Below are 21,217 nucleotides of genomic sequence, written 5' to 3'. Positions count from 1 at the left end.
CTCACAGCTGAACGGTCTGCGCTGCGCAATGTCTTTTAAAGGGTGAGGTACGTTTGAGAGGATGCGAGTTGAAATGGTTTCATAACTTAGATATAAATCAGAAGGATGGGTGGTTCACTTCCAGAAGCAGTACAAAACGCGGGATGCGGTTGAAAGAAGGCCGCTGATGATCCTCAGATTCGCGACTTGCTTGAGATCCAGCAAATCTCTTTACATATATTCCTTCGATAATATTCCTCGTCTCTCACGATCTTCTAAATAGATATTTTACATAGTAACCCTGCCCTATTATATTGGCGGCGATGGAAGCTCTAGCATTAGCGTTCTCCTGGTTGCGACGCGCTCCAGCACAGGCAAGCACGCAGGCAAGCACACAGGCAACAGGGTTGAAGGCCCTCCTCCTTGAGGTGTGTACAGCTCGCTCGTTTCTGTCATTTTTTCTTGTTCCTTGACATTTTTCGCGTGCGGGCAGACTCCTGCCGCAACAGCGAACAAGAAAGCGGAGGATTTCCCAGCGCAGCTCGAGGCAGTGATCGCCAGCAGTGACCCAGCATCAAGTGTTCCCGAGTATGGTGCACCTGTACTCGAAGAGGATGACGAGCATGACTTGCAAGAGGTAACTCCAGATGTAGCTAATCTTCTCTTGCAGCCCGTTACTCCAATCGAGCTGGAGGATTCGTCCTCGCCAGCACCACCCTCGCAGCTCGAGGCAGTTATCGCCAGCAGTCACGCGACAGCGTCAAGTGTTCCCGAGTATGATCCACCACCATTACCTGTACTCGAGGATGACAACCATGATTCGCAAGAGGTAACTCGAGAGCTTAGATGGTTTGCTTGGATCCGCACCAACCTTCTCTTGCAGCTAAAGGCGGTCATGGTTGGCGCTGTGGATTCAGTTCGGTATACTTCTCTTGGTGGCAAGACGCTTGCGATTGACGACGACGACGACAACCTGAGCTGGGAGGATATCCAGAGCTACTTTCGGACCTGGACATTCCCGTCGGTGCAGCTACCGTCCAGAGCCGAAATGCATCCGGAGGTGGAGGAACTTAAGAAGCTAGTTGGAGAGTGGACTTGGAAGCTACCGACCACTCTTCAGTCGATAAAAGAAGAAATGTGGAGTAGGCTTTTGAACGCGGGCTTGGAGGAGGACGAGGTGACGTCCCAGGAATTATGGGAAGAACTCAAAAACTTCCTGGGGTGGCATCGATTCCCAGTTATCAGTTCCCGACGGATGCTTCTGGAAGCAGCGCCAGGTCCTCCTATCTTCGTCTCCAACGAGAATGGACCTTCTCTGTTCCGCTTCATAGCTCCACTGCGACCACAACAAGATGGAGAACAAGCTTCAGTCTTTTGGCAGAGGTTGAGAGGCGATGGCACCAGCAGCGTGAGAAAGCACAGGAGGCCTCCAGACAAGAATAGTGAAGGACAAGAGCTTGTGGCAGCAATGGCCGAGGAGTCATCCCACAAGGTATGTCTCTGTTGACAGGAAGCAGATATGTATTTGTACTAAGATCTACACTGAACAGGTGCTAAAGTCTCATGCAGCAGCAGGATCTCGAAAGTTGTTGAGGCAAGCTGATGTTTCATCGACACCCGCTTCAGTCTTTTGGCGGAGCTTGCGAGGTGATGGTGTGGGATTGCACAGGAGGCTTCCATACAAGAATAGTGAAGAACTTGCAGCAGCAATGGCCGAGGAGTCATCCTACAAGGTATGCCTCTGCTGACAGGAACCAGATATATTCGTACTAAGATGGACACTTAACAGGTGCTAAAGTCCCATGCAGCGACAGGATTTCCATCTCAGAAGTTACTGGCTGGCGGCACTGGTGACACTAAGGAGGCTAGCAGCAATGCTTCACCACCACCAGCATCGCCACCATCTTTTATGTGGCGGTGGTTCCCTCGAAGCTTGGGCGAGGATGGTGGGAAGGCCAAGAGGATCAACACTGAAACGTTTCAAGAAGCTGAAGAGACTCCGATATCGAGCTCTCAGAGTTTAGTGTATGACGTCGGGGTGAGCAGCAGCAGTGCCAGTGCCAGTGATTTCATCGAGTTATTTGAAGGAGAAGGCATTAGCAGCAGTGATGCCTTTCTGAACTCGCTGCTCGAAGGCGAAGGTGGCGGCAGCAGCAGCAATGCGTATCTTCAGCTGGCTTCCTCCAATGATCTCAACTTGCAAGCGACGGCTGTGGCGGCAACCCCGCTGCTTCTTCCAATCCTTGCCGGGCTGCTGTTTGCGCTGCTCTTCCTCTTCTTCCTCTACGTCCTCTCGGTGATCAGGAGGAGGTGGGGGAGGAGGAAGAGAGAGCTCCTGCCTCACTGAGTTCCAGCTTTCGATGCAAATGCATCAGGATGTGCAGTGGACGGGATCAAGTTGTCGCAGGCATGGCTAGGTACTTGGATCAAAACTTGAAGGCGGTGGCTTAACACTCCGTGATGATCCCCGTCGGGAGTGATAGAACTTCGGTGGCAGATTTTCATCGGCTGGAGAGAAGGTGGCTCTAACGTCATCAAGGCAAGAAGTGAGCGGAGATATCTTACAAAACAGAGGTTGCTCGGGTCATACACAACTTTCTACACCAATTGATGGTGTAAGTGCAAGCTAGGAAGGAAGATCATATAAGTGTTTGTAGCATTTAAACTTTGCTGATTCAGAAAAACAGTTATTTGTTTTCTTCGAGGCTTGGTGGGAAACAAAAAACGTTGCCAAGACTAGAAGTAACACTATCACTGGCTAATTGGACAGCACCCGAGATGAGTTATTACCTTGTGTGAGAAGCAAAGGAAGCAATAGTTACAATTCCAGTAGCTTTATGCCAGAGGCTGAGAAAGGATGCGTGCGATTCTAGTCTTCGCTCTGGTTATGGCCTGGAAGCCACGAGAGTGAAAGAAACTGTTTCGTCAGCTTTGCTTGACGCTAGATGGAGCTGCGGCCATGAACATCGCCTGAAGAGTGAATGCGCAAACAATGGCCTCCATCGAGCCCCCACACAAAGGTTTTGCCACCGTTTGTAGTGGCAGCCAAGAGCGTTCCATCCTCACTGTATCAAAACAAATCTGTGTGATCAACTTAAGTTCTAGAAAAACTACGCAATGGATCCAGAGAGCCAGCTCGCACCTGAAGTCTAGCCGATCCAATCGCACAGTGTTCGTCAAGCAAAAGCAGATGTCGTGGGAAAAACATCCAAGAACGGACGGCCAGGATTTAAATTTGACCGTTGGAATCGGACGGCCAGAAATGGATAAAAGTTTATTCTCTAAGAACATTTTAAACCTAAGAAAACTGAAAATAAAGCTTATATACATAATCTCGAACAGTTATAGCTTCTAGTTCTTCGAGTAATTCGTAGATTTTCTTCCACATGATGATAAAGGATTAATACACTTGGTGTGATGATCAGAGCCCACTCTTTATCCCTGCCTTAATTGTTCTTGTTCTTGAGAGTTCCTGTTTTAATTGTTCTTGTTCTTGAGAGTTCTTGCTGCTAAATACACACGGACTCTATCCTTCGTCTACTTCTGCCCCGGTACCTTTGCCGAATGGATCGTGAGTCGGGCCAACGTCGGCACCGATATGCCGCTGGACGAGCCGCTGGAGATCCGACATGACCTTCCTCTCGCGCTTGGCCTTCTCCTCGTAGTTAAACATGGCCAGCGCTCGCTTGTCCTCGGCGCTGTACACCTGGTTCTCCTTCCGGATTCGAATCGCGTTCATGCGCTGGTGCCGGCTGCCGCTCATCACGTAGCCCAGCGACTCAAACTTCTGGATCTCGTCCGCCGAGAGACCCACCTCTCCTCTGCGAGGGATTCGCTTCCCCTGCTGGACGTACTGGGCGATGGCGTCTCCCTCTCCCGGCCGCAGCGCTCCTCCGTAGCTTATGTGCCGCTCGGTCTTGGGCGCCGGAGCCGGGCCGACCATGGGCTCGCTCTCCAGAGATCCCATCGCGGCCTTCTTCTGGGCCTCGAGCAGCCCCCGGAACTTGATCGCCTCCTCGTCAATCTCGAGCATCTGCTTGGCGGAGTCCTGTTCTTCCCCCGCTTCATCCCCGCCGCGCGCGTCGTCCGATGGCGCGCCATCGTTGAGCTCCGACGAGGGGGAGGACGACGGAGAGGAAGAGGAGGAGGGCGACGGCGATCTCGCGCGGCGGCGGCGCTTCTTCTTCTTGCTGTGCTTGCTGCTGCTGCTGCTGGACTTGGATTTCCTGTCCCTGCTGCTAGTGGAGGTTTTGTGACGCGAGACTGACCTCGATTTCTCGTGCTCGTTGCGTCGGCGGTGGCGCCGCCTGGAGCGGTGGTCGGATTCGGATTCGGAGTCGTCGCTGCTGCTGCCGCTGCTGCTGGAAATGCTCGGTCGCCTCTTCGCCATAGCCGGAAGCAAACCCTAGCCCTAGCGCAAGTGCAAGAGCTAGAATATTCTCCTTCTAGAGTAAATCGAATCTTTAAAAGCATATTCTTCTTGTAGTATATTCTACCGTATGCTCACAAACCCTAGACAGACAGCTATGACGCCAATTCACATGTGGTATAATCACGTCCACCTTGACGATGCGCAGGGTCACGTTCCAGTTCCAGGGCCAGCGCCACTACCAACGCCGGTATCACCGATGGTAACGATAGTAACGTGGTGGCGGACATGGTCGACATGGTGGCTATCACTTTGTTCTTCCGATTAGTATTTCAATCAAATATCAATGTTTTGAAGTTGATCGATCGATCGCAAGCACACAACAAAATGTAGAAAGATCGCTCGCTCACACCTGTTCTTCTTTTGGCGCTTGTTCCTCGCCACTGTTTCGTTGAGCATCTTCGCTGCCACTTTGATCATCAGCCTTTTGTTCCACCGCCGCCACCTCCTCCGCTTCCTCCGCCGCCTCCGCCACCGGCTTGATCCCCTTGTGCGCCTCAACCAGCCCCAGGAACTCTGGAATCCCGGCCGCGTCTCGCAGCTTCACGGCGTACGTGGTAAGCACAGCCTTGCCATCCTTGGCGGCGCTGGCGGCGGCGGCGGCGCTGTTAACACACGCAAACGTGACGCTCCGCCCGTCCATCTTGCTCATCCTCATGTCCGGGAAGAGGCTGGCGTTGAGCAGCAGCTTCAAGTTCCCCCTGGATCGCATCACCAGCCGGGCCTTCTTCAAATCCTCGGACAAGTTGAGCTTGAGCTCGCCTTTACCCCGCTCCTTCCAGCTCTTGTCCACGAACTCGTACAGGATCCCATCGCCGGAGAACGCCGCCTTTTCGTTCTCCTCCCCCGTCTCGACCGGAACCTCCTGAAGCGACACCGTCGGGTGTCCGCCGCCGCCACCTCCACCGCCGCTGCTGCTCGATGGCGGCGCCGCCGTGTCGCCGCTGCTCGGCGGCGCCTGTCCAAAGAGTGGGAACTTCCCTCCCTCGGCTGGCGTCGCGGTGGTGGTGGTGGTGGAGGAGCCAAAAAAACCAAAACCCATTGCCGGCGAGCTCCCGAAGCTAAACGATGATCCAGTCGTCGAGAAGGAGAAACTCGAGGTGGAGAAGGCCGTGCCGAAAGATCCAAATGCGTTGGCGCTGGAGGAGACTTGATCGAAGGATTTTGGTAGCGCCGCTGCCACTGGAGCTTTCCCTGGATTGCCACCCTCCTTCTCCCCATTCTCGTTTGGAGCCACCTCTTCCTTTGCTTGCTTCTCTTCCTCTTCCTTGGCGTTGCCGTTTCCATTCGCATTCTTTCCTCCATCCTTCGCATTCTCGCCCGGATCTTTCACTGACGAATCCATCACCGGAGCTGGAGCTGGAGTGGAAGAAACCAACGGAGGAGCGGTGCCGGGAGCTACGAGCTGGATGTTTGCGAACAAATTCGGCCCCGATGGCGCCGCTGCCGTGGAAGAACTCCGCCGGACCTTGACAATCTTCCTCGTCGCGAGTACCTCGTCGCTGGCCCTCGCGAATGTCCCTTGCTCCGATGGAGAGGCATCCTCCTCGTCCTCGTCTGCCCGATCGTCCTTGGTAATCTGCCGAAGCGCGCCGCGTTTCTTGTTGGACGCATCGGCCATCTGCAAGAGTGGAGAGGAAGCTAAAGATCCAGACAAGAAGCGCTCGCTCGCCAAGAATCCACCGACATACCTCTTGCCGCTCCGAAAACCCTAGCTCCTCCTTGCCCTAGAACACGGAGCAGCTAGGGTTCTAATTCTGGGTTTAGGGTTCTTGCAAGAATGGCGCGATGGAACGACGAGCGCCTTGGAATGCTGGCCGAAGGGATCCGGCTGTGCTTCTCGCGGTGGACGGCGCTGCAGCTGGCCGTGGAGAATGAGTGGGGCGGCCGCAATTCTGTCCAGAAATCGCAGCAGCTGGTCGAGGATGTAGTTTCCTTCCTCACTCAGACCAAAGGTACGAGGAAATCCTCTCAAATTCGTCTCAAATTCTCAAATTCGGGCAAATTCCCAGGAACGCTCTATATCGACGATCTGGAAGCATTGCTCGAGGACGCAATGAGTGAATCGTTTAACACGGATCTGGAAGATGGAAGTCACGAAGAGGTAAATGGTCGGTCGTAAATTTTGGAAACGCTCGACTCTAGATGGTTTTGTGCGAACACAGGTAGCGGAAATAGTGATGTTCTTGAACGAAGAATGCGGTGTCGGGAACTTCGAGCGCGTAAAGAGCATGGCTTTGTCGGCGAATCCTAGCTCCGGAGCTCAGAAAAAATCGATTTGCAAGGATACAGAGGTTGGGCTTTTCGATCGCCAGAGAAACTTGACAGTGGCAGCGTTTTTCTCGCAGGAAAGCCACGATGACGAGAGTGAAGAGGTCGCAGAGCTCTCATCGACGAGCAACCTTGAGAAAGAACCAGCGAGCATTCCCGAGACAATGGACATCGATAAATCGAACGAAACCGAGGCCGCAGAGGACGATTGGACAGTAGTTCAATCTCGACGAAGTAGAAGAGGAGGAAAACGACCAGCTTGATCATCATGCTGCGGTAAAACTAAAAATCTACTGCGTTTACCAGTTGCGAATTACTCACTGCTCCAAACTTTGCTATCACAGATCGATCGATCGTGCTCACGCGAAGACGAAGAAAAGGAACTTATTCATTCCACCAGTTTTGAGCATCATAGCGGATCTATCGAAGCAAAATGTTTTGGATGATCCTGCTCAAGGAGTTACAGAATGAAAACGAAAGAGAAGAGAATCTAATTATTTCACCAGTTGCGAGAAGCAGGCCCACTGCTCCAAAATTTCTTCTTCACAACGCCACTTAATCGATGAGAGCCCAAGTCTGTCGATGAAGAACACAAAGAGAGAAGAGAAGAATGCCGCATTGGAAAAAAGGAAGAGTTTTCCTCACCTGGAACAGAGCTCTCGATGCTCATTGCACCGAATCAAAAATCTGCTTGAGCCTGGTGGGCAATGGCGGCAGCTTCTTGCCATCCCGGCTCACCTCATCCAGCACGCGCTGCCGGAGGCTCATCAATCCCTGCTTCAATCGCCGGTTCTCCTCCGCCATTCCATCGGACAGGCCGCAAAGCCCCGTCCTGTGCTCATTGAGGAGCTCCTCTGCCTTCTTCATCTTCACCACCAGCATGATTCCTGCCAGCGCCGCCGAAATCGCGCCCAGGATGTGGCCATTGCGGTTGAGTTTGAGGAAAACCCTGGCGCCGATCGTCCTCCGCGGCTCTACGCTCTCGGCCATCGCGACGATCTATCATCGACGAACCCTAACCCTAGAGTGTCCGGAAGTTAACTGTGGCCCTTGGTCGTACAGTTAATCAAAGAATGCTCGATCTTTGGGGGTTTGCGCAGCTGGCAGCGTTTCATTGGGCGGAGGGTTTCTTCTGTGGTTTGAATGGGGGTAGAATGTAGGATACTAGTATGGAGGAGCTTGGCGATGGCGATGGGGAGCTTGGCGCCGGCGATGGCGGTAATTCGCCGATAATCGATCCCCTCATCCAATGCGAGTCGCGGATTCTGGACGATGAGGCGGAGCTGTGCTGCTGCGTGGCGACCGGTTTGCCCCATGCGATCAAGGAGCAGCCGGAAGCAAGGTATGGTCTTTGGCGCCTGGCGCTGAGATTTCGTCTTTCTTGAGCGATGCCTCGCGGTTCTTGCGCGAATCTTGCCACATTTCGACGAATTCTCACCGATCTCTCTCTCTCTCTCTCTCTCTCCTCTCCCTCGCTTCTTTCATCCAGGGCGTACAAGCTGGGCAAGCACAAGTGCTCTTACAATCGCGTGAAGCTGATCATCCGAGACGCGCTTTCCTCGAGCGCGAAGCTGAAAATCTCCGAGGCTGTCCAGATCCCAGTCGGGCCGGCTGACGTCGACGATCGGCTTCGAGAGAGCTGCTTGAAATTCCAGGTCCGTTTCACCCAAGGGAACAGGATAGATCTCTTCATTCTCCTCGTCTACTCGTCGCCGATCGAGGATTACCAGGAAAAATCTACGCAGCAGCAGAGCTACAAATGGATCCCAGTGACCCGCTCCAAGTGCAAGAACTCCAAAAATCCTTGCAAAGGTCCGGTTCTTCGCGGACTCCAGCGCTTTGGCACGCAAAAATCTCCAAGGAACTTGTACGTGGCGATCGACGAAGCCAGCACGCATGTCTGCCCGGTGAAAGGAGAAGCTTCTACTTTTCGATTCTTGCTCGCTGCCTATGACGACCAGCGTCTACTTCTCGGGAGCACAGTGTCCAGCCCGATCAGAGTTTTCTGTAACAACGACACTCCTCTCGGTGCTGCGTCTCTCAAGATCAAGTGTGACATCAAAGGTATAGCTTGCTTGGTGGTTTTCATATCGAACTTACGTAAGTTATTCCATCAGGTGGCTGGCAAGCACGAGAGAAACAGAAGAGAACTAGGACGCCTTTCGCAGGTATGAGGCAGTAGAACAGACTTTTGTGATCGTCTAAGACAATCTTCGTGGACGCAGATTTGACGAATACCTCCGAATGGATAAAGAAATGCAGCAAAACAACGGGCTCCTGCCAAGCGAAGACTGCATTGCCCGATCGAGTCGAGGCTCCCAGCGATGATCGAGAGCTCAGGGATCACGTCGACCGAGAGCCCGAGAAATCCTTGCAGAGGCCGCGGTTTGAGCCTTTCGAGCAGCTCCAGAGCCTTTTCTCGCCCATCCAGATCGACTACCTCCAGAAGCAAAATCCAGGTAATGGTTTCTCTGAAAAACTTTGGCGTGACAGTAGAGTTTGCCGTGTGTAGATTTCCTCTACAACTTCGTGCGCTACTCGAGGGAGTTGTATAACACGTACTACAGAGACACCGCCAAGGAGATCACGCGCCCCACTGCAAAGAGACCTTCCATCCCCAAAACCGAGTTGTAAAGACAACTACCATTGTTTTAGTTAAGCATGGTGGTATTGTCCATACATATTTTAAAAATAAACATTATCCTAGAGCGTTTTATTTTTGCCACAAAAGTATTACTATAAATATGTGGGGTTTGAAGCTTGAGATTTATTCACAAAAAGTCAGCTAGTTCAACATGGCTTCAGCAAAATCTATCTTCTTTCTTTGCTTCTTCGCTTTTGTTTTGGCCGGATGTGTTCTTGGGAAGAATTCTCCTCCGACTCCAGCTCCTGGTGCTCCTGAACATGTCACTTTGACAGATCCTGATGGAAGTAAGATTGTTTCTTATAATTTTCTCTTTCAGAGCAATTTTCCCACAAATAACTTTTCGGTTTTTTGTTTTTTAGATCCTGTTGAAGCATGGCGAAGATGCTTTAGTGGTCATGATGGAAAGACTCAATGTTTTTACTGGGATTGCCATGCTCCTCTTGCTCCTCCTCCAACAAGCTCTTAATCTGTTTTCTTAAAATCAGTTTTCTTATATATGTTGTTAAACGTCTAAATCTTGTTAACCAAATCCTATAATTTTGGTTTTAAAAGTTTTAGGGTTAGAGATGGTGGCAGAGTTATTTCGGCCAGCAATCAAATATTTTGGTTTGGGCGTCCCTCTCGTTCTCTTTGCAGGATATCTTTCATCAATGGAGCGTGAATTGGCGAATCACCGGAACGGTCAGTGTGCCGCGCTGGCCCGAGAAGAAAACCAGGTGATCAAGGAAGGCCTCGCCATTCTGAGAAAGAGAGTGATCCAAGAGGCGGAGCGCGATGGCGAGGATTTGCCCCCTCTGGGCACCAGGATCGACCGAGTCTTCAATGCGATTCTCACGGAAGAAGGCTGGAGCGAAGAAGTATGATCGATCGAATCGGCCGCGTCGGTTTGGATCTGGGCAACAGCCTAGAATCTCCTATTCATCCCCTTGTTCTTCCTTTCTAAAAACGAAGAAGAGCTCGGCTCCTTGATCGCGTAGGGAGTTTAGGAAATCTCTGACCTCGCCGGCGCCGCGCATTGCCACTGGCATCGGCAAATCGCTGTCGAGGTTGTACCAAGATCCGTGGACGCGGCGCAGAGCGATCCAGTGGCGGCTCCTCCACAGTCCCAAGAACCTCTGGCTGCTGGTGTTGGCGATGAGGCCCGCGAGATTGGGGCGGGATAGATCGTCGTCGGCGATGGCGCTGCGTCGATCGTGCCAGCGCGCCTCCAGTCCCCGGCTCGACAAGGCGGCGATGAGGACATTGGCATCGTAGTTCCCTGTCAAGGGATTTCTGTGCTGCTTGGCCGGCAAGAAGAAGAGATTTCGCGTGCTCCAGGGTGTGGCGTGCTGCTCCTCCAGAGAATCGGCTATGGCGTCGAGGATCTGCCGAGTGAATCGATCGTGGCCCTAGTAGCGGCGAGAGAGGGGAAGAGAAGAAATATTATAGGGTTCTTGCTTGGCATTGCTTACCTGGAGAAGATTGTTGAGCGCGTGGAGAAGGCAGAGCTGGAGGCGCTGGCGCTCGTGATAGATCGCCATTGCTGAATCGTCCGCCATAGCATTGCCCTAAGAGCTCGAGCCTAGCGATGGGGATGGAGCAGCAGGGAAACGAAGAGGCGGATCAAGGTGTTGCGCAAGGTATTTGCTCTCGCGATCGTGATTCCTGTCTGTCGTGTGATATTTCGTGGATCGAGAGTGCTTTCTTGTGATCGGTGAGTGGTTTCTGGTGATCTTTCGTGTTCTTGCGTGCTTGTCACTCTTTTTTCATTAGAAGATACAGGCTTTTCCTTTAGTTAAGAACTATAGACTAAAACTTTTTCTCTCGCAGAAGCTACTGTCCAACCGGAGAACGAGAAGGAGCCAGAGGTTCGTGATGCTTTTTTTCTTGCCTTTCGAAAATGCCGTGACTAGAGATTCTCACATTCTTCGTGTTGATTGATCCAGTCTCTCGACGACATGGCGCGCAAAGCTCTGGAATGTCCCTGCGTCGCTGATCTCCGTGAGGGCCCCTGTGGAAAGCAATTTAGCGAGGCTTTCGTGTGCTACTTCAAGAGCACGGCCGAAGAGAAGGTACGTAGCTCCATGCTCATATCCAAAGCTGTGCATGGCAGAAGCAAGCGAGGGAAAAAGAAATGGAAAAGAAAACGAGAGAGAATGCATCGCATCGTCTTCGTGCCTTTTTTCATTGTCAATTTTTATGTCCAGGGGTCAGACTGCATTGAGCCTTATCTAGCCATGCAAGCGTGCATGGAAGCAACCCCAGAGTTGTTTGCAAAGCATGATCCAGATGATGGAAGTGATCCCAACGTAGGTGAAAGACCACCATCTAGAAGAAGAAGATCCAAAACTCCTGCAAGCAAACAAGTATGATCACGTAGATCACATACAAGACTGGGCGATTGATTTGCTGCCTGTGGCAGATTTTTCTTTGCTCTTTTTTGTTCTTTCCTTCTAACGACTTTCGTTACAATCAGCTAAATCGTCGCGTACTTTTTTGCATCAACGGGTATTGGGTAATTATCACCTGGGAAGTCAGATGAATATTTTCTCACTGACAGATTTGCAAACTTTTAACCAACAGGGATCCGTGCCGAGCTGGAGTGAAATATCCGGCCGCGGGCTCTTTAGCCGTGCCTGAGACGACGAGTCGCTGCTCGGGGAGTGTGGCCTCTTCTTCCCGTTGAGAGGCACTCCAAACAGCTTGGGCGAATCATCGGACGAGCTCGATGAAGTGACTTTGGAAGAAGCATCGGTCGTAGAGGACGAGAGCTCCTTGGCCTTGCTCTCCAGCAAGCACAGTGTTGGGACCTTCGGTGGAGTGTCTTTCACGTAAGGCGTAGAAGCGGAAGTCGGCCTGGTGGCAGCCATTGAAACGATGGAAGAGAGGCGGCTGCTGTGTGCGACTCTGGTGGCAGGCCTGCGATCCTCGACAATTTCCTCGAATCTTGGAGAAGCCGGTGGCGGTGGCAGCAGTGGTGGGAGGGTGTTGTACTTGAGCCACTTGATGCAGCTGAGATCCTGCTGGAGGGGCATCCGAGCTTGGTTCTGCACGAACAGGAGGACTTCGTCGTTGAGCCTTCGGAGGCGGGAGAGCTCCGACATTAGAATGCAGTTGTCCCGGCGCAGTCGCTCGTTCTCGTCGCAGATGGACACTGCTGCTGTGAAGTGTGGAGCCCGTGGGGATGGGACTGGAGAGGTGGTGGTGACGTGCGACCAGAGGATATCTTCTGCAGTGCTGGTTTGTCGGATTGGTTGCATCGTGTTCGGCTGCCCGGTCTTCCTCCGGTGAATTTCGCAGAGGAGGTCCTGTTGTCCCTTGCGGAAGTACTCGTTTGCGAACTCCCATCTGTCCGAGACGATCTTTCGAAATCCCTGCGAGTCGACAAGAACGAAGTTCAGTGCGCAACATCATTGACAAAATGCTGAAGCTGAGTACTGCAAGTGATCGACAACTGGCGAAGAACTAAGGGACTGAACTCCAAAGAACTATGGAGGAGGTGTGGAAAGAAAACGTATGGGAGACTCACGTAGGTGTTGAGCTGCCGGACGAAACTGGAGAAGTTATTGTGCTTGAAGTAATTCGGCAAGATATCCTTGGCGAATTCCGGGGGTCGCCAGACGACGAACGTGGTACCGTCTTCGCTCCAGGAGACGACGTCGTCCGTGCTGGAATCGTCAACGAGATGGAATGTCTTGGTGAGGAAGGGAGCTGGCACCGAGCGGTGCGAGTCCACTGCTAGCAGTCCGCCTTCGCTTGTGTCGAAGGAGAGTTCCATCCTTGCTCGAAGGCAGAACGATGGAAGACGGAAATTCTGCGGCTGCTGCTGCTGATGATGATGCTGCTGCTTCTCCAGCTTTAGATTGGAGGAGTCCAGGACTTGAACTTGCTGATTTTCTTGGACAGTACCAAGGAACTCGAGGCGCATCAATTCGGACAAAGAACGCCACGGGTGAGTGAACTTTCTTTTCTTCTCCCCCTTTCAGACTGATATAAGTTTCTAACTAGCTAACTCCCTGCAGCAGTGGCAGCAGTGAATGGCGAAGTGCGCAAAGATTCACATTACGAGCGGAAGAATGGTGTCCGTAGAAACGCCTGATTCTGCCACACATGCGAGAGCTCTGCCAGGTTCGTCTTGCCTTCGAGCGCGGTAGCTAACTCTCGCAGAAAGAATCCCCGCAGCACGCTTCAGTACAAAGAAGGGAGATGCTGCGAGCCAAGATTTGCGAGACGCGAAGCAATCGTCCAAAGCTTTTCTCCGCGGCCACACTCACGCACGAAAACGAATGAAGAAGAAGGAGAAGAAGGAACAGGAGTACCTAAGAAGGAGAAGGAGAAGAAGAACTCTTCTATACAGGTGCTCCCAACACACACGCTAGACTTTAAAAAAAACTTCCACTAACTTAGTTCGTTCTTCCAGACGCGTGCGGCGAGCTGCGGCGGCTCATGTGGCCAGTGCGAGGGAAACGCGTCCGGCGGCGCCCGTCACGGACCGTCCGCGGACTTGTGAAGGACAGGCGTGGTCCCCCCGGCATTTTTATTTCCTGCCACCGCGCGGTGGAATATGTGCCGGCATCTCCCACGCAGCCAAAGTTTTCGAGGTATGGGGGAATGTTGTCGTTGAATTATGTGCGTGGCGAAGCATCCGTGATGATGCTGCTTTTCGGGACTCGGCTGTGTTGCTCGTGATGAGCTTACTAATTCCATTGATTGCAGGGAAAAGCGGAGATGGAGGGGGGATGATTTGCGAGCAACGCTTTCATATGACTTTCATAAATGCGGCGACGAGTCGTGATCATCCTGGAGCGCAGGCGCGCAGGAGTGAGTTGCCAGATCTCCTTCCTCCTGGCAGACGAAAGAAGGTTTTGTCTTAGAAGCTGAGACGAGTTGTTTTCAAGCCGACTGATCAAAGGCCGCTCGCTGTTCTTACAGGCGTGTGAATTATCTCCGGCGTGGAATCTCACATTTAAAGGTTCGATCTCTCTATCATCTCCAGTTTTATTCGCGAGAATCTTATCAAACAATTTACGTCCGGTCAGTCTCTCGCGCGCGCAGGGGGTGGCGTTAAACTTGCGTGCATGGAAAGAAAGTGGAAAGAGGGTTCATGCATTGAACTATCGATGCACGAGAGAGGGTGTGAATTTCCTTGTACCCGAACCGGCGTGAGGGATTGAGCAAAGACAAAAGAAGGAGAAGAAGAAGATGAGAAAGCATTAAAAAATCGATCGAGCGAGAGGAAGAGAATTTTCAGTCCTTTCGGCTCGAGAACCTTGCCTGCTGCTCTCACTTGAAGAAGATGAAAGAGAGAAGCAAAAAAACTGTGGACTCCCCAGGAGGAACTGACAAGATTCGTCCTCGAAAGAGAGAGCTTTTGCGCGGCACAAAACTTTGTAAAATCCTATAATATCTTCTCCGATGCAAACGATCCAAGGATCCAAAAGATCCAATCCGATCATCCATGGCTCCAGCCACGACAAAGTCACATGAGAAAAGTCTATAGTGTGTTGTTTGTCCAGAAGGAAAAATCTATAGAAAACAAAGATGGTAGAAGAAGTTGAGTGAAAGGTCTTGATAATTGCAGCATAAAAGGCCAAAGACGGCGAGGTTAGTAGCATGTTCTGCGGAATCAAGGTGTCTTGTTGTGCTCGTTGTTTTGCTGTGATTATTCCCTGTAGATTCCATGCGTACTTGCATGGCACCCCGTGAGCTTTGGGAAAAGATGCCCCTTGCAAGAGTACACGGACAAAAGCGCAAGATTTAGAATAGTATACGTTTCTTGGCTGCGGGAAATCTCCTATTCTAAAATACCAACTTTAGGATTCGTTGTTTTTGTCCACGTCCTTGTCTTAAGAAGCTTGCACTTGTCTTGTTGTACGTTCGCATTCCAAATCGCAAACAAACGAGCTCGGGTTTTAATCTTTGCTTCTTCTCTGGGGGAGTAAAATTTATAAAAACCAACAACGTCGTGGGCTGATGCCTCGAGAGTTGTAAGCCTCAAAGAAGCTGGTTTTGTTTATTCCCCCCAAAAAGCTCTCTCTCAGTCTCTCTGTGTGTGTGTGTGTGAGGTATGTTTGCAATTGTCGCCACTTGATTCATTCCTTGTGAATCCTGCGCTGGATTTACTACAAGATTAAGTCGCTGTACATTCCTCCTGCGCGCGGCCTTGGAGAATCTTACCCTTTGAGACAAAAAAATAGAAAAACGAGAGAAGAAAGATGGAAAGAACAAAATAAAGGATAAGGGGATCCATCCATCCACAAGAGGAGGGCTCTGCGACTGCCATGTTTCTAGGTCACGAGAGTGCGTGGGGTGGCGTACAATTGGACTGGAACAATGCCTGTGCCAAACGAGCACAGCAAACAAATGTGTTTCCAGGAAGAAAGGGATGGGCCGAGTTTCTCGAGTGGTCCAGCACGGGCATTTTGCCTCGTCTTCCCTCCAGGTGGATGCTTCTACTTGGATGTTCATAACGTTCTTGTCTGGATTACAAGGCAGCTTTTGTTAACAGCAGCATTAGAGAGTAAGAATACGTGTTTTGACAGCGACGAATTGCATTGAATCAGACCACCACTCTTGGTCCCTCTAATCAACAATTTGAAACTGTAATACTCTTGATCCTTCTAATCTACAATTTGAAGTTGCAAAAAAGAGAGGATGTAATCGTACAAAACTTTTGGTGTAAAAGTCACAGGCTCCATTATTGTTCACCTTCTACTGTATACACGTCCACACCTGTATTTCTCAGAGCTTCATTTTCTCTCGCTCTCGGTGCGCTTTTTGCAATAAGAAAGAGTGTCTTACAAATGTGTAAGGTGTTTTTGGTTAGTATTACATCAAACTTAGTGTCGGTCGGGTTTCATGGACGCGGCTATCGAGAAGGTTGAGGAAGTGCTTTGATTATTTCAGGAGGTCGTAACCATACTCCGCTCAGGCGTTCTACGTCTCTTGAATGGCAACTCGGGGGTTGGGAAAGTTTGCTTTCCTCTGGTACTTCATCCTAAGGATGGGAATCGATGAGCCCAACTCGGTTTTAATACTCGAGTCGGGGTGGCTGATTTGGGAGTCATGCGTCCGCATCATCGACATAAAGCAGTATCCATTCAACGCCATCGTTGCTGACGTGTAAGCTTCCATCTTATCAACGAGAAGTACAACTACGGGCGAGTCATCGGACAGCGGGCTCTCCTTGCCGCATCTCCCGACGTGAATAACACGAAAGAAGCTATGAAACACCGCCAGACTTATGTTCGCTACATGGCTCCATGGGACAGGGACGAGTATGACGCACTTGTGCTATCCTGGAAGCAGCGGGCCGAGAGACTTCCGGAAGAACACAAATCAGCGATATTCAGAAGGGTCAGCGCTGCAAACATGGTCTACGATTGGTTTGGAGGCATTCCTCGGTCTGGGACTGGGAAAGTGAAGCAGCTGACAGAAGAAAACATTGGCCAGGACGTGGCCATTGCTCTTGGGAATACGAAGTTGCAGCATATAGATGTAGATGCCATATTGCCAAAGCATTCAAGTTTCCAGAGATGTACTTGGTTCTCAAAGTTCCACTTCACATTCTGCTTGGAGAATGTGGCGGTCTTGTATGTTCACCATCAACAAGGTCAGAAAGTTTCGTCGGGCTAGCCACGAGTTTTCAGACTCGTACTCCGTGCTATGGGGTTTCATGTTACGTGATTGCCCAGGCAGTGTCGCCCAGCCCCAGTGCTTCGAGGAATCCGAGATGGACACGGCCGAGCTGCGGGAGCTCGTACCAGGAGAAATCCTTACGTTCAACTGGTTAGCTTTAGAAGAACTTAAATGTGTACATTCATAAACCGATTTCTTTGTTTACTTGACAGGGTGGGAACGCTGATCGGTATCTGTGGAGGCCTCTGCGCAAAAACAATGCAGATTTTGACTTTGTGTTAGCACCACAGACGCTGGGGAAGATTACACACGACCCTCCTTCGCTTGAGTATTTGGCCAAGGCTCTTAGAGCGCGGGAGGAGGAGTTTGGGAAGAAAGTTCTGGATGTTCTGCTGTTTCTAATACCCTCGGAAAACTTTAGCCAGTTAGGGTTCCAACATTACCGGACGTCGAGAAAGCAGCAATCAAACGAGAACGTGGATTTGTTCCAAGACATTTGCTAAACATTAAGTTATTAGCATTATTGCGGTTATGACCATTGTTTAGAATCTTATGCTATTTCCCTGAGAGAAATTTATTTAAATTTGAATTAGAATAAATACAGTTTTCAAGTTGGCTCTTATTGTTGCTTAAAGAAGAAAAAAAAGAAAAAAGTAAAAAGAGGTCTACTAGCTGTCCTTCGTCAGTTCATGATCTCTCCCTTGATTACTTCAAGAGAAAGAGAGAGAGAAAGAGAGGGAGAGAGAGAGAGAGAGAGAGAGAGAGAGAGAGAGAGAGAGAGATCTCACATCCATCACGTACACTGGATTGGAGCTTCCAGTCCTGCCGCCGCTGCTCCAGCGCTCGCGAATGCCGAGCTCACGTGAAACGCCGAGTGCCTTACGGGCTGCTCCAGCTTGAGCGACAGGATCGATGGCCCTCCCGTCGCTGCGAGTTCTCTGTCCTCCATAATTCTCACTGGCCCCGTCGAGATTGATGCCACTGGCTTCACAACGTTGGACTTGAGCGGGCCGAGGGCCTCGTTTTGCTGCTGCTCCGAGGACATAGCACTTGCCTGCGACCTTAAATCTAGCCAAAGCGCTGGAGCTGGCGCATCGATGGCGATGCCTCGAGTGGCAGCAACAGCGCCAGTGCCGGTGCCTGGCACTGGCTCTTCATTCGTTGCCACTGGATCATCCTTGTCCTCCTCGAAGTTAGCGCCGTTGCTCGGGTTACCGCCCTCCTGTGATGGGAAGAACACCTTCTCTTCCATTATCTTCTCCAGCGGCGGCGCCACTGGGATCGCAACGCGGTCGTGTCCCAGTCCCAGCTCCAGAAAGGACGTTTGCAAGCTCACGTTTTTAGCGAGCGCCGAGTCTGGCAAGCTCAAATCCTGAAGAGAAGGAAGTAAGAGTAAGAAACCAAAGAGCGTATTTGAAAGAACTTACTTGTCCAGGGGAGATATCAAACAAGCTCGAGCGCCTCTTTCTCTTGCTTAAGTTGCTCTGTCTAATGAAATACTTCTGTGCATGCGAGGCAACCTGCGTCGGGGTCCTAGTCGTGACGAAGGTCTTCGAAATGCCCCTCCAGTCACCCTTTCCTAGCTTCTGTAAGCCTAGTAAAAACAACCTGTGCTCGTCTTCTGTCCATGGAACTCCTGTAGGAAAAAAAAAAAAAAACAAACAAACAAATTGGCCAGGAAGTCAGCCTAGAACAAAGAAAGATCGAAGTTTTCTTCCAACCACGCACCTTTCCTTCTTGCGCGAGCATTGGAATTCGTCTGGACGAGGCCATCTGAGACGTAGCCATCGGTGGTATCCAGATGCTCTTGCATGCCAATGTTGTTGGAGGAGGCGGTCGCATAGTGAGAGAGGTTGCTCAAGCTGACGCTCTTCCTCATGCCCTCGCTGCTCAAAAGGTCCACTCCAAACAATCGCACACCCCTGCTCGGCCGCAAATTCTCGTGGTCGGAATTGGAGCAGCTGCAGCTGCTCATCTCGTCGGGCATTTCCAGCGCCATACAAACGGGCTGCCGCCAAAAAAGTCGAAGAGGAAAGGAATTAGAAACCACAGAAATTCAGCACACAGCAGCAACGCAAGCACACGCACGAATCAAATCACACTTCAAGTGGCCGCCAGCGAAATGGACCTAAAATCTGGGAGAGGAGAGGAGAGATTTTCACAAACCGAATCGCCAGGCATTCTGTTGCTCGCAAGAGCGTCGGCAAGCGGCCGATCTCTAGCTCCCTTCCAGCGCTGCCGCCCTCGCCTTCTCTAGAAATCTGTGCCCAAAAGCCCTAATGCCCTCTCCTCTCCCTTCTCTCTCTCTCTTCACTCTGTATGGCACAGGGTCGCCGGCATTAAGACCATCCGCGTGGAATTGTGGTGGAATATTCCTCATCCAATCCAACGGCATTGAGAGCGACACGTGACGCCAGTTTCTTCAGAGGATATTCTCTAAGATTCGCTCGTCTCTCTCCCATGCAAAACCCTAGCGGGGATTTTTCTTGTTCTACGTCGCTCGCTTCTCCTCCTCCGTCGGCGACATGGACGCGGATTCTTGGAATGCTTGTGGATCGTGGCCGATCGAGGGAGGCGATGGCGCTCTTCCGCCAGATGCAGCTCGAAGGGATCGCTCCCGACCGCCGGATGTTCGTGGCGCTCGGGAATGCGGCCGCGGCAGCCCGGGATTTGGAGCAGGGCCGGGTAATCCACAGGTGTGCGCAGGAATCCGGGTATTGCCGCGATTCACAGCTCGCGACGGCGATCCTTAACATGTATGGCAAATGCGGTGATATTCGCAGCGCGCGCGTTGTGTTCGATGCAATCGCGGCGCCCGGCGTGGTTGCCTGGACCGCTCTCATCTCCGCGCGCTCGGAATCCAGGGAAATATCGCCCGGCAGTAGCGAAGGAGCGATCCATCTCTTTCGATCGATGCAGCTCCAGGGAGTAGCGCCGAATGCCGTGACATTCCTGGCTGCTCTGTCCAACTGCAACGATCTCCGCCTTGGGATATGGATCCACTCCCTCTACGACGACTCAAGATCAAGAACAGGGATCGAGCTGGAGGAAATCGACGTCGTAGTGGGCACCGCGCTAGTGGCGATGTATGGAAGGGTCGGTTCCTTGAGTAGCGCCTCAAGCGTCTTCCTGGTCATGCCCGAGAAGAACACTGTCACTTGGAACACTATGATCGCAGCATATGCCCAAAATGGGCATCACAAAGAGGCACTTGGAGTTTACTGGAGAATGCTCCTCGATGGACAGCACAGGCCGAGCAAAGTTACGTTCCTGGGTGTCTTCCAGGCCTGTCAATCTCCCCAGTTTCTCGTTCACGGCAGGTCGATCCACTCCCAGTCGACCGAAAAGGGATTGAGCCACGACACCGCAGTCGCCACCACCATCGTCAGCATGTATGGAAAATGTGGGAACTTGGATGGCGCTCGAGAAGTCTTTGCTGGAATCCAGAACAGGGACTCCGCTTGCTGGACAGCGATGATCGGTGCCTGTGCAGACAATGGTGACTCGGCTTCCAGCGTGATGCTCTTCAGGAAGATGGAGCATGAAGGAAATCCCGTGAGGAAAGTCACTCTTGTGGCTCTTCTCAACGCTTGTGCTGCCGACTCATCGTTCCTGGAAGTTGGTCGAGCTCTTCACAAGCGGGTGGTGGTTTTGGGAGCTATCTCAGACACCTTGGTGGCGAATGCGTTGCTGAGCATGTATGGGAAGTCTGGGAAGCTGAAACAGGCCTGGGAGATCTTCCTCGCAATCTCTTCTTCCGTGGCTTGGGATTCGTCGGCAATGCTCGTGACTTGGAACACTTTGATAGCAGCCTTCGCAGTACACAGCGACCCTGCCAGCACTCTCGAGCTCTTTCAGATGATGCTGCTGGAAGGCATTGGAGCTGACGGTAGAACTTTCATGGGAATGCTCGACGGTTGCACCCATACTGGCCGTGTCGAGCAAGGCTGCTACTACTTCGGCCTCATGAGGGACCACTGGATAGTTCCCGAGAAGGAGCACTACGGCTGCCTTGCGGACCTGCTGGGACGGGCGGGGTGGCTGCTCGAGGCCGAGGAGTTCATCAAGAAAATGCCCGCGTCGGTGGTGGACGACTTCAAATGGATGTCTCTGCTGGGGGCTTGCAAGATGCACGGCGACGTCTCGAGAGCGGAGCGTGCCGCGAAACAAGCGGTGCAACTCAACTCGCGAAACTCGGCTGCTGCGTACGTTGCACTCTCGAGTGTGTACGTCGCTAATTCTACAAAGCTCCATCGACCATGATCCGGAGAGGG

At 51.7% G+C, this 21,217-nt stretch overlaps 12 protein-coding genes across 14 annotated transcripts; 6 read left to right on the top strand and 6 right to left on the bottom strand.

The window, feature by feature from the left end:
• Positions 1-302: 302 nt before the first annotated feature.
• Positions 303-2,730, top strand: LOC9634287. The gene is made up of 5 exons (XM_024670428.1): positions 303-407; positions 473-808; positions 863-1,471; positions 1,530-1,712; positions 1,769-2,730. Exons 1-5 carry the CDS (start codon positions 303-305, stop codon positions 2,324-2,326), a joined length of 1,791 nt encoding a protein of 596 aa, XP_024526196.1. The 3' UTR covers positions 2,327-2,730.
• A 594-nt stretch (positions 2,731-3,324) lies between these two features.
• On the bottom strand, positions 3,325-4,400 carry LOC112345016 (NKAP family protein-like). Its single transcript, XM_024670867.1, has one exon. The coding sequence runs from the start codon at positions 4,367-4,369 to the stop codon at positions 3,506-3,508; it is 864 nt and encodes a 287-aa protein (XP_024526635.1). The 5' UTR covers positions 4,370-4,400; the 3' UTR covers positions 3,325-3,505.
• Positions 4,401-4,649: 249 nt separating this feature from the next.
• Positions 4,650-6,162, bottom strand: LOC9635655 (nuclear pore complex protein NUP50A). The gene is made up of 2 exons (XM_024670591.1): positions 6,100-6,162; positions 4,650-6,029 (listed from the first exon to the last, which is right to left on the bottom strand). Exon 2 carries the CDS (start codon positions 6,027-6,029, stop codon positions 4,755-4,757), a length of 1,275 nt encoding a protein of 424 aa, XP_024526359.1. The 5' UTR covers positions 6,100-6,162; the 3' UTR covers positions 4,650-4,754.
• Positions 6,151-7,194, top strand: LOC9635654 (pre-rRNA-processing protein TSR2 homolog). The gene is made up of 5 exons (XM_002965799.2): positions 6,151-6,363; positions 6,421-6,512; positions 6,574-6,702; positions 6,757-6,955; positions 7,024-7,194. The coding sequence occupies exons 1-4, from the start codon at positions 6,189-6,191 to the stop codon at positions 6,940-6,942; spliced, it is 582 nt and encodes a 193-aa protein (XP_002965845.2). The 5' UTR covers positions 6,151-6,188; the 3' UTR covers positions 6,943-6,955; positions 7,024-7,194.
• On the bottom strand, positions 7,048-7,725 carry LOC112344937. 2 transcript variants are annotated; one of them, XR_002991888.1, is made up of 2 exons: positions 7,183-7,725; positions 7,048-7,127 (listed from the first exon to the last, which is right to left on the bottom strand). XR_002991888.1 is itself a non-coding variant. In XM_024670592.1 (2 exons), the coding sequence occupies exon 1, from the start codon at positions 7,667-7,669 to the stop codon at positions 7,346-7,348; it is 324 nt and encodes a 107-aa protein (XP_024526360.1). In that variant the 5' UTR covers positions 7,670-7,725; the 3' UTR covers positions 7,048-7,255; positions 7,325-7,345. The 2 variants fall into 2 exon arrangements, 1 of the variants encoding a protein (XP_024526360.1); XM_024670592.1 differs by having other exon boundaries at positions 7,048-7,255; positions 7,325-7,725.
• Positions 7,726-7,783: 58 nt separating this feature from the next.
• LOC9635653 lies at positions 7,784-9,393 on the top strand. The gene is made up of 5 exons (XM_002965798.2): positions 7,784-8,021; positions 8,169-8,743; positions 8,797-8,847; positions 8,905-9,138; positions 9,192-9,393. Exons 1-5 carry the CDS (start codon positions 7,849-7,851, stop codon positions 9,311-9,313), a joined length of 1,155 nt encoding a protein of 384 aa, XP_002965844.1. The 5' UTR covers positions 7,784-7,848; the 3' UTR covers positions 9,314-9,393.
• A 793-nt stretch (positions 9,394-10,186) lies between these two features.
• On the bottom strand, positions 10,187-10,873 carry LOC9634285 (josephin-like protein). Its single transcript, XM_024670645.1, has 2 exons — positions 10,778-10,873; positions 10,187-10,714 (listed from the first exon to the last, which is right to left on the bottom strand). The coding sequence occupies exons 1-2, from the start codon at positions 10,862-10,864 to the stop codon at positions 10,241-10,243; spliced, it is 561 nt and encodes a 186-aa protein (XP_024526413.1). The 5' UTR covers positions 10,865-10,873; the 3' UTR covers positions 10,187-10,240.
• Positions 10,834-11,810, top strand: LOC112344954 (mitochondrial intermembrane space import and assembly protein 40 homolog). The gene is made up of 4 exons (XM_024670646.1): positions 10,834-10,945; positions 11,136-11,173; positions 11,252-11,377; positions 11,513-11,810. Exons 1-4 carry the CDS (start codon positions 10,894-10,896, stop codon positions 11,675-11,677), a joined length of 381 nt encoding a protein of 126 aa, XP_024526414.1. The 5' UTR covers positions 10,834-10,893; the 3' UTR covers positions 11,678-11,810.
• On the bottom strand, positions 11,702-13,249 carry LOC9635652 (heat stress transcription factor B-4). Its single transcript, XM_002965464.2, has 2 exons — positions 12,835-13,249; positions 11,702-12,679 (listed from the first exon to the last, which is right to left on the bottom strand). Exons 1-2 carry the CDS (start codon positions 13,231-13,233, stop codon positions 11,840-11,842), a joined length of 1,239 nt encoding a protein of 412 aa, XP_002965510.2. The 5' UTR covers positions 13,234-13,249; the 3' UTR covers positions 11,702-11,839.
• LOC112344953 lies at positions 13,217-14,716 on the top strand. Of its 2 annotated transcripts, XM_024670643.1 has the most exons (6): positions 13,217-13,257; positions 13,331-13,433; positions 13,488-13,662; positions 13,726-14,167; positions 14,238-14,277; positions 14,361-14,716. In XM_024670643.1, exons 2-6 carry the CDS (start codon positions 13,343-13,345, stop codon positions 14,477-14,479), a joined length of 867 nt encoding a protein of 288 aa, XP_024526411.1. In that variant the 5' UTR covers positions 13,217-13,257; positions 13,331-13,342; the 3' UTR covers positions 14,480-14,716. The 2 variants fall into 2 exon arrangements, with proteins under 2 accessions (XP_024526411.1, XP_024526412.1); XM_024670644.1 differs by lacking the exon at positions 13,217-13,257 and having other exon boundaries at positions 13,327-13,433; positions 14,345-14,716.
• Positions 14,717-17,484: 2,768 nt separating this feature from the next.
• LOC9635651 lies at positions 17,485-19,263 on the bottom strand. Its single transcript, XM_002965463.2, has 4 exons — positions 19,110-19,263; positions 18,672-18,951; positions 18,371-18,579; positions 17,485-18,315 (listed from the first exon to the last, which is right to left on the bottom strand). The coding sequence occupies exons 1-4, from the start codon at positions 19,122-19,124 to the stop codon at positions 17,737-17,739; spliced, it is 1,083 nt and encodes a 360-aa protein (XP_002965509.1). The 5' UTR covers positions 19,125-19,263; the 3' UTR covers positions 17,485-17,736.
• A 257-nt stretch (positions 19,264-19,520) lies between these two features.
• LOC9634283 (pentatricopeptide repeat-containing protein At2g34400) lies at positions 19,521-21,206 on the top strand. Its single transcript, XM_002965795.2, has one exon. The coding sequence runs from the start codon at positions 19,521-19,523 to the stop codon at positions 21,204-21,206; it is 1,686 nt and encodes a 561-aa protein (XP_002965841.2).
• Positions 21,207-21,217: the final 11 nt, after the last annotated feature.

Source organism: Selaginella moellendorffii, unplaced genomic scaffold (assembly GCF_000143415.4).
Source record: "Selaginella moellendorffii unplaced genomic scaffold, v1.0 SELMOscaffold_6, whole genome shotgun sequence".
Lineage (NCBI taxonomy): Eukaryota > Viridiplantae > Streptophyta > Lycopodiopsida > Selaginellales > Selaginellaceae > Selaginella > Selaginella moellendorffii.
This window is presented reverse-complemented; position numbering and strand designations above follow the sequence as displayed.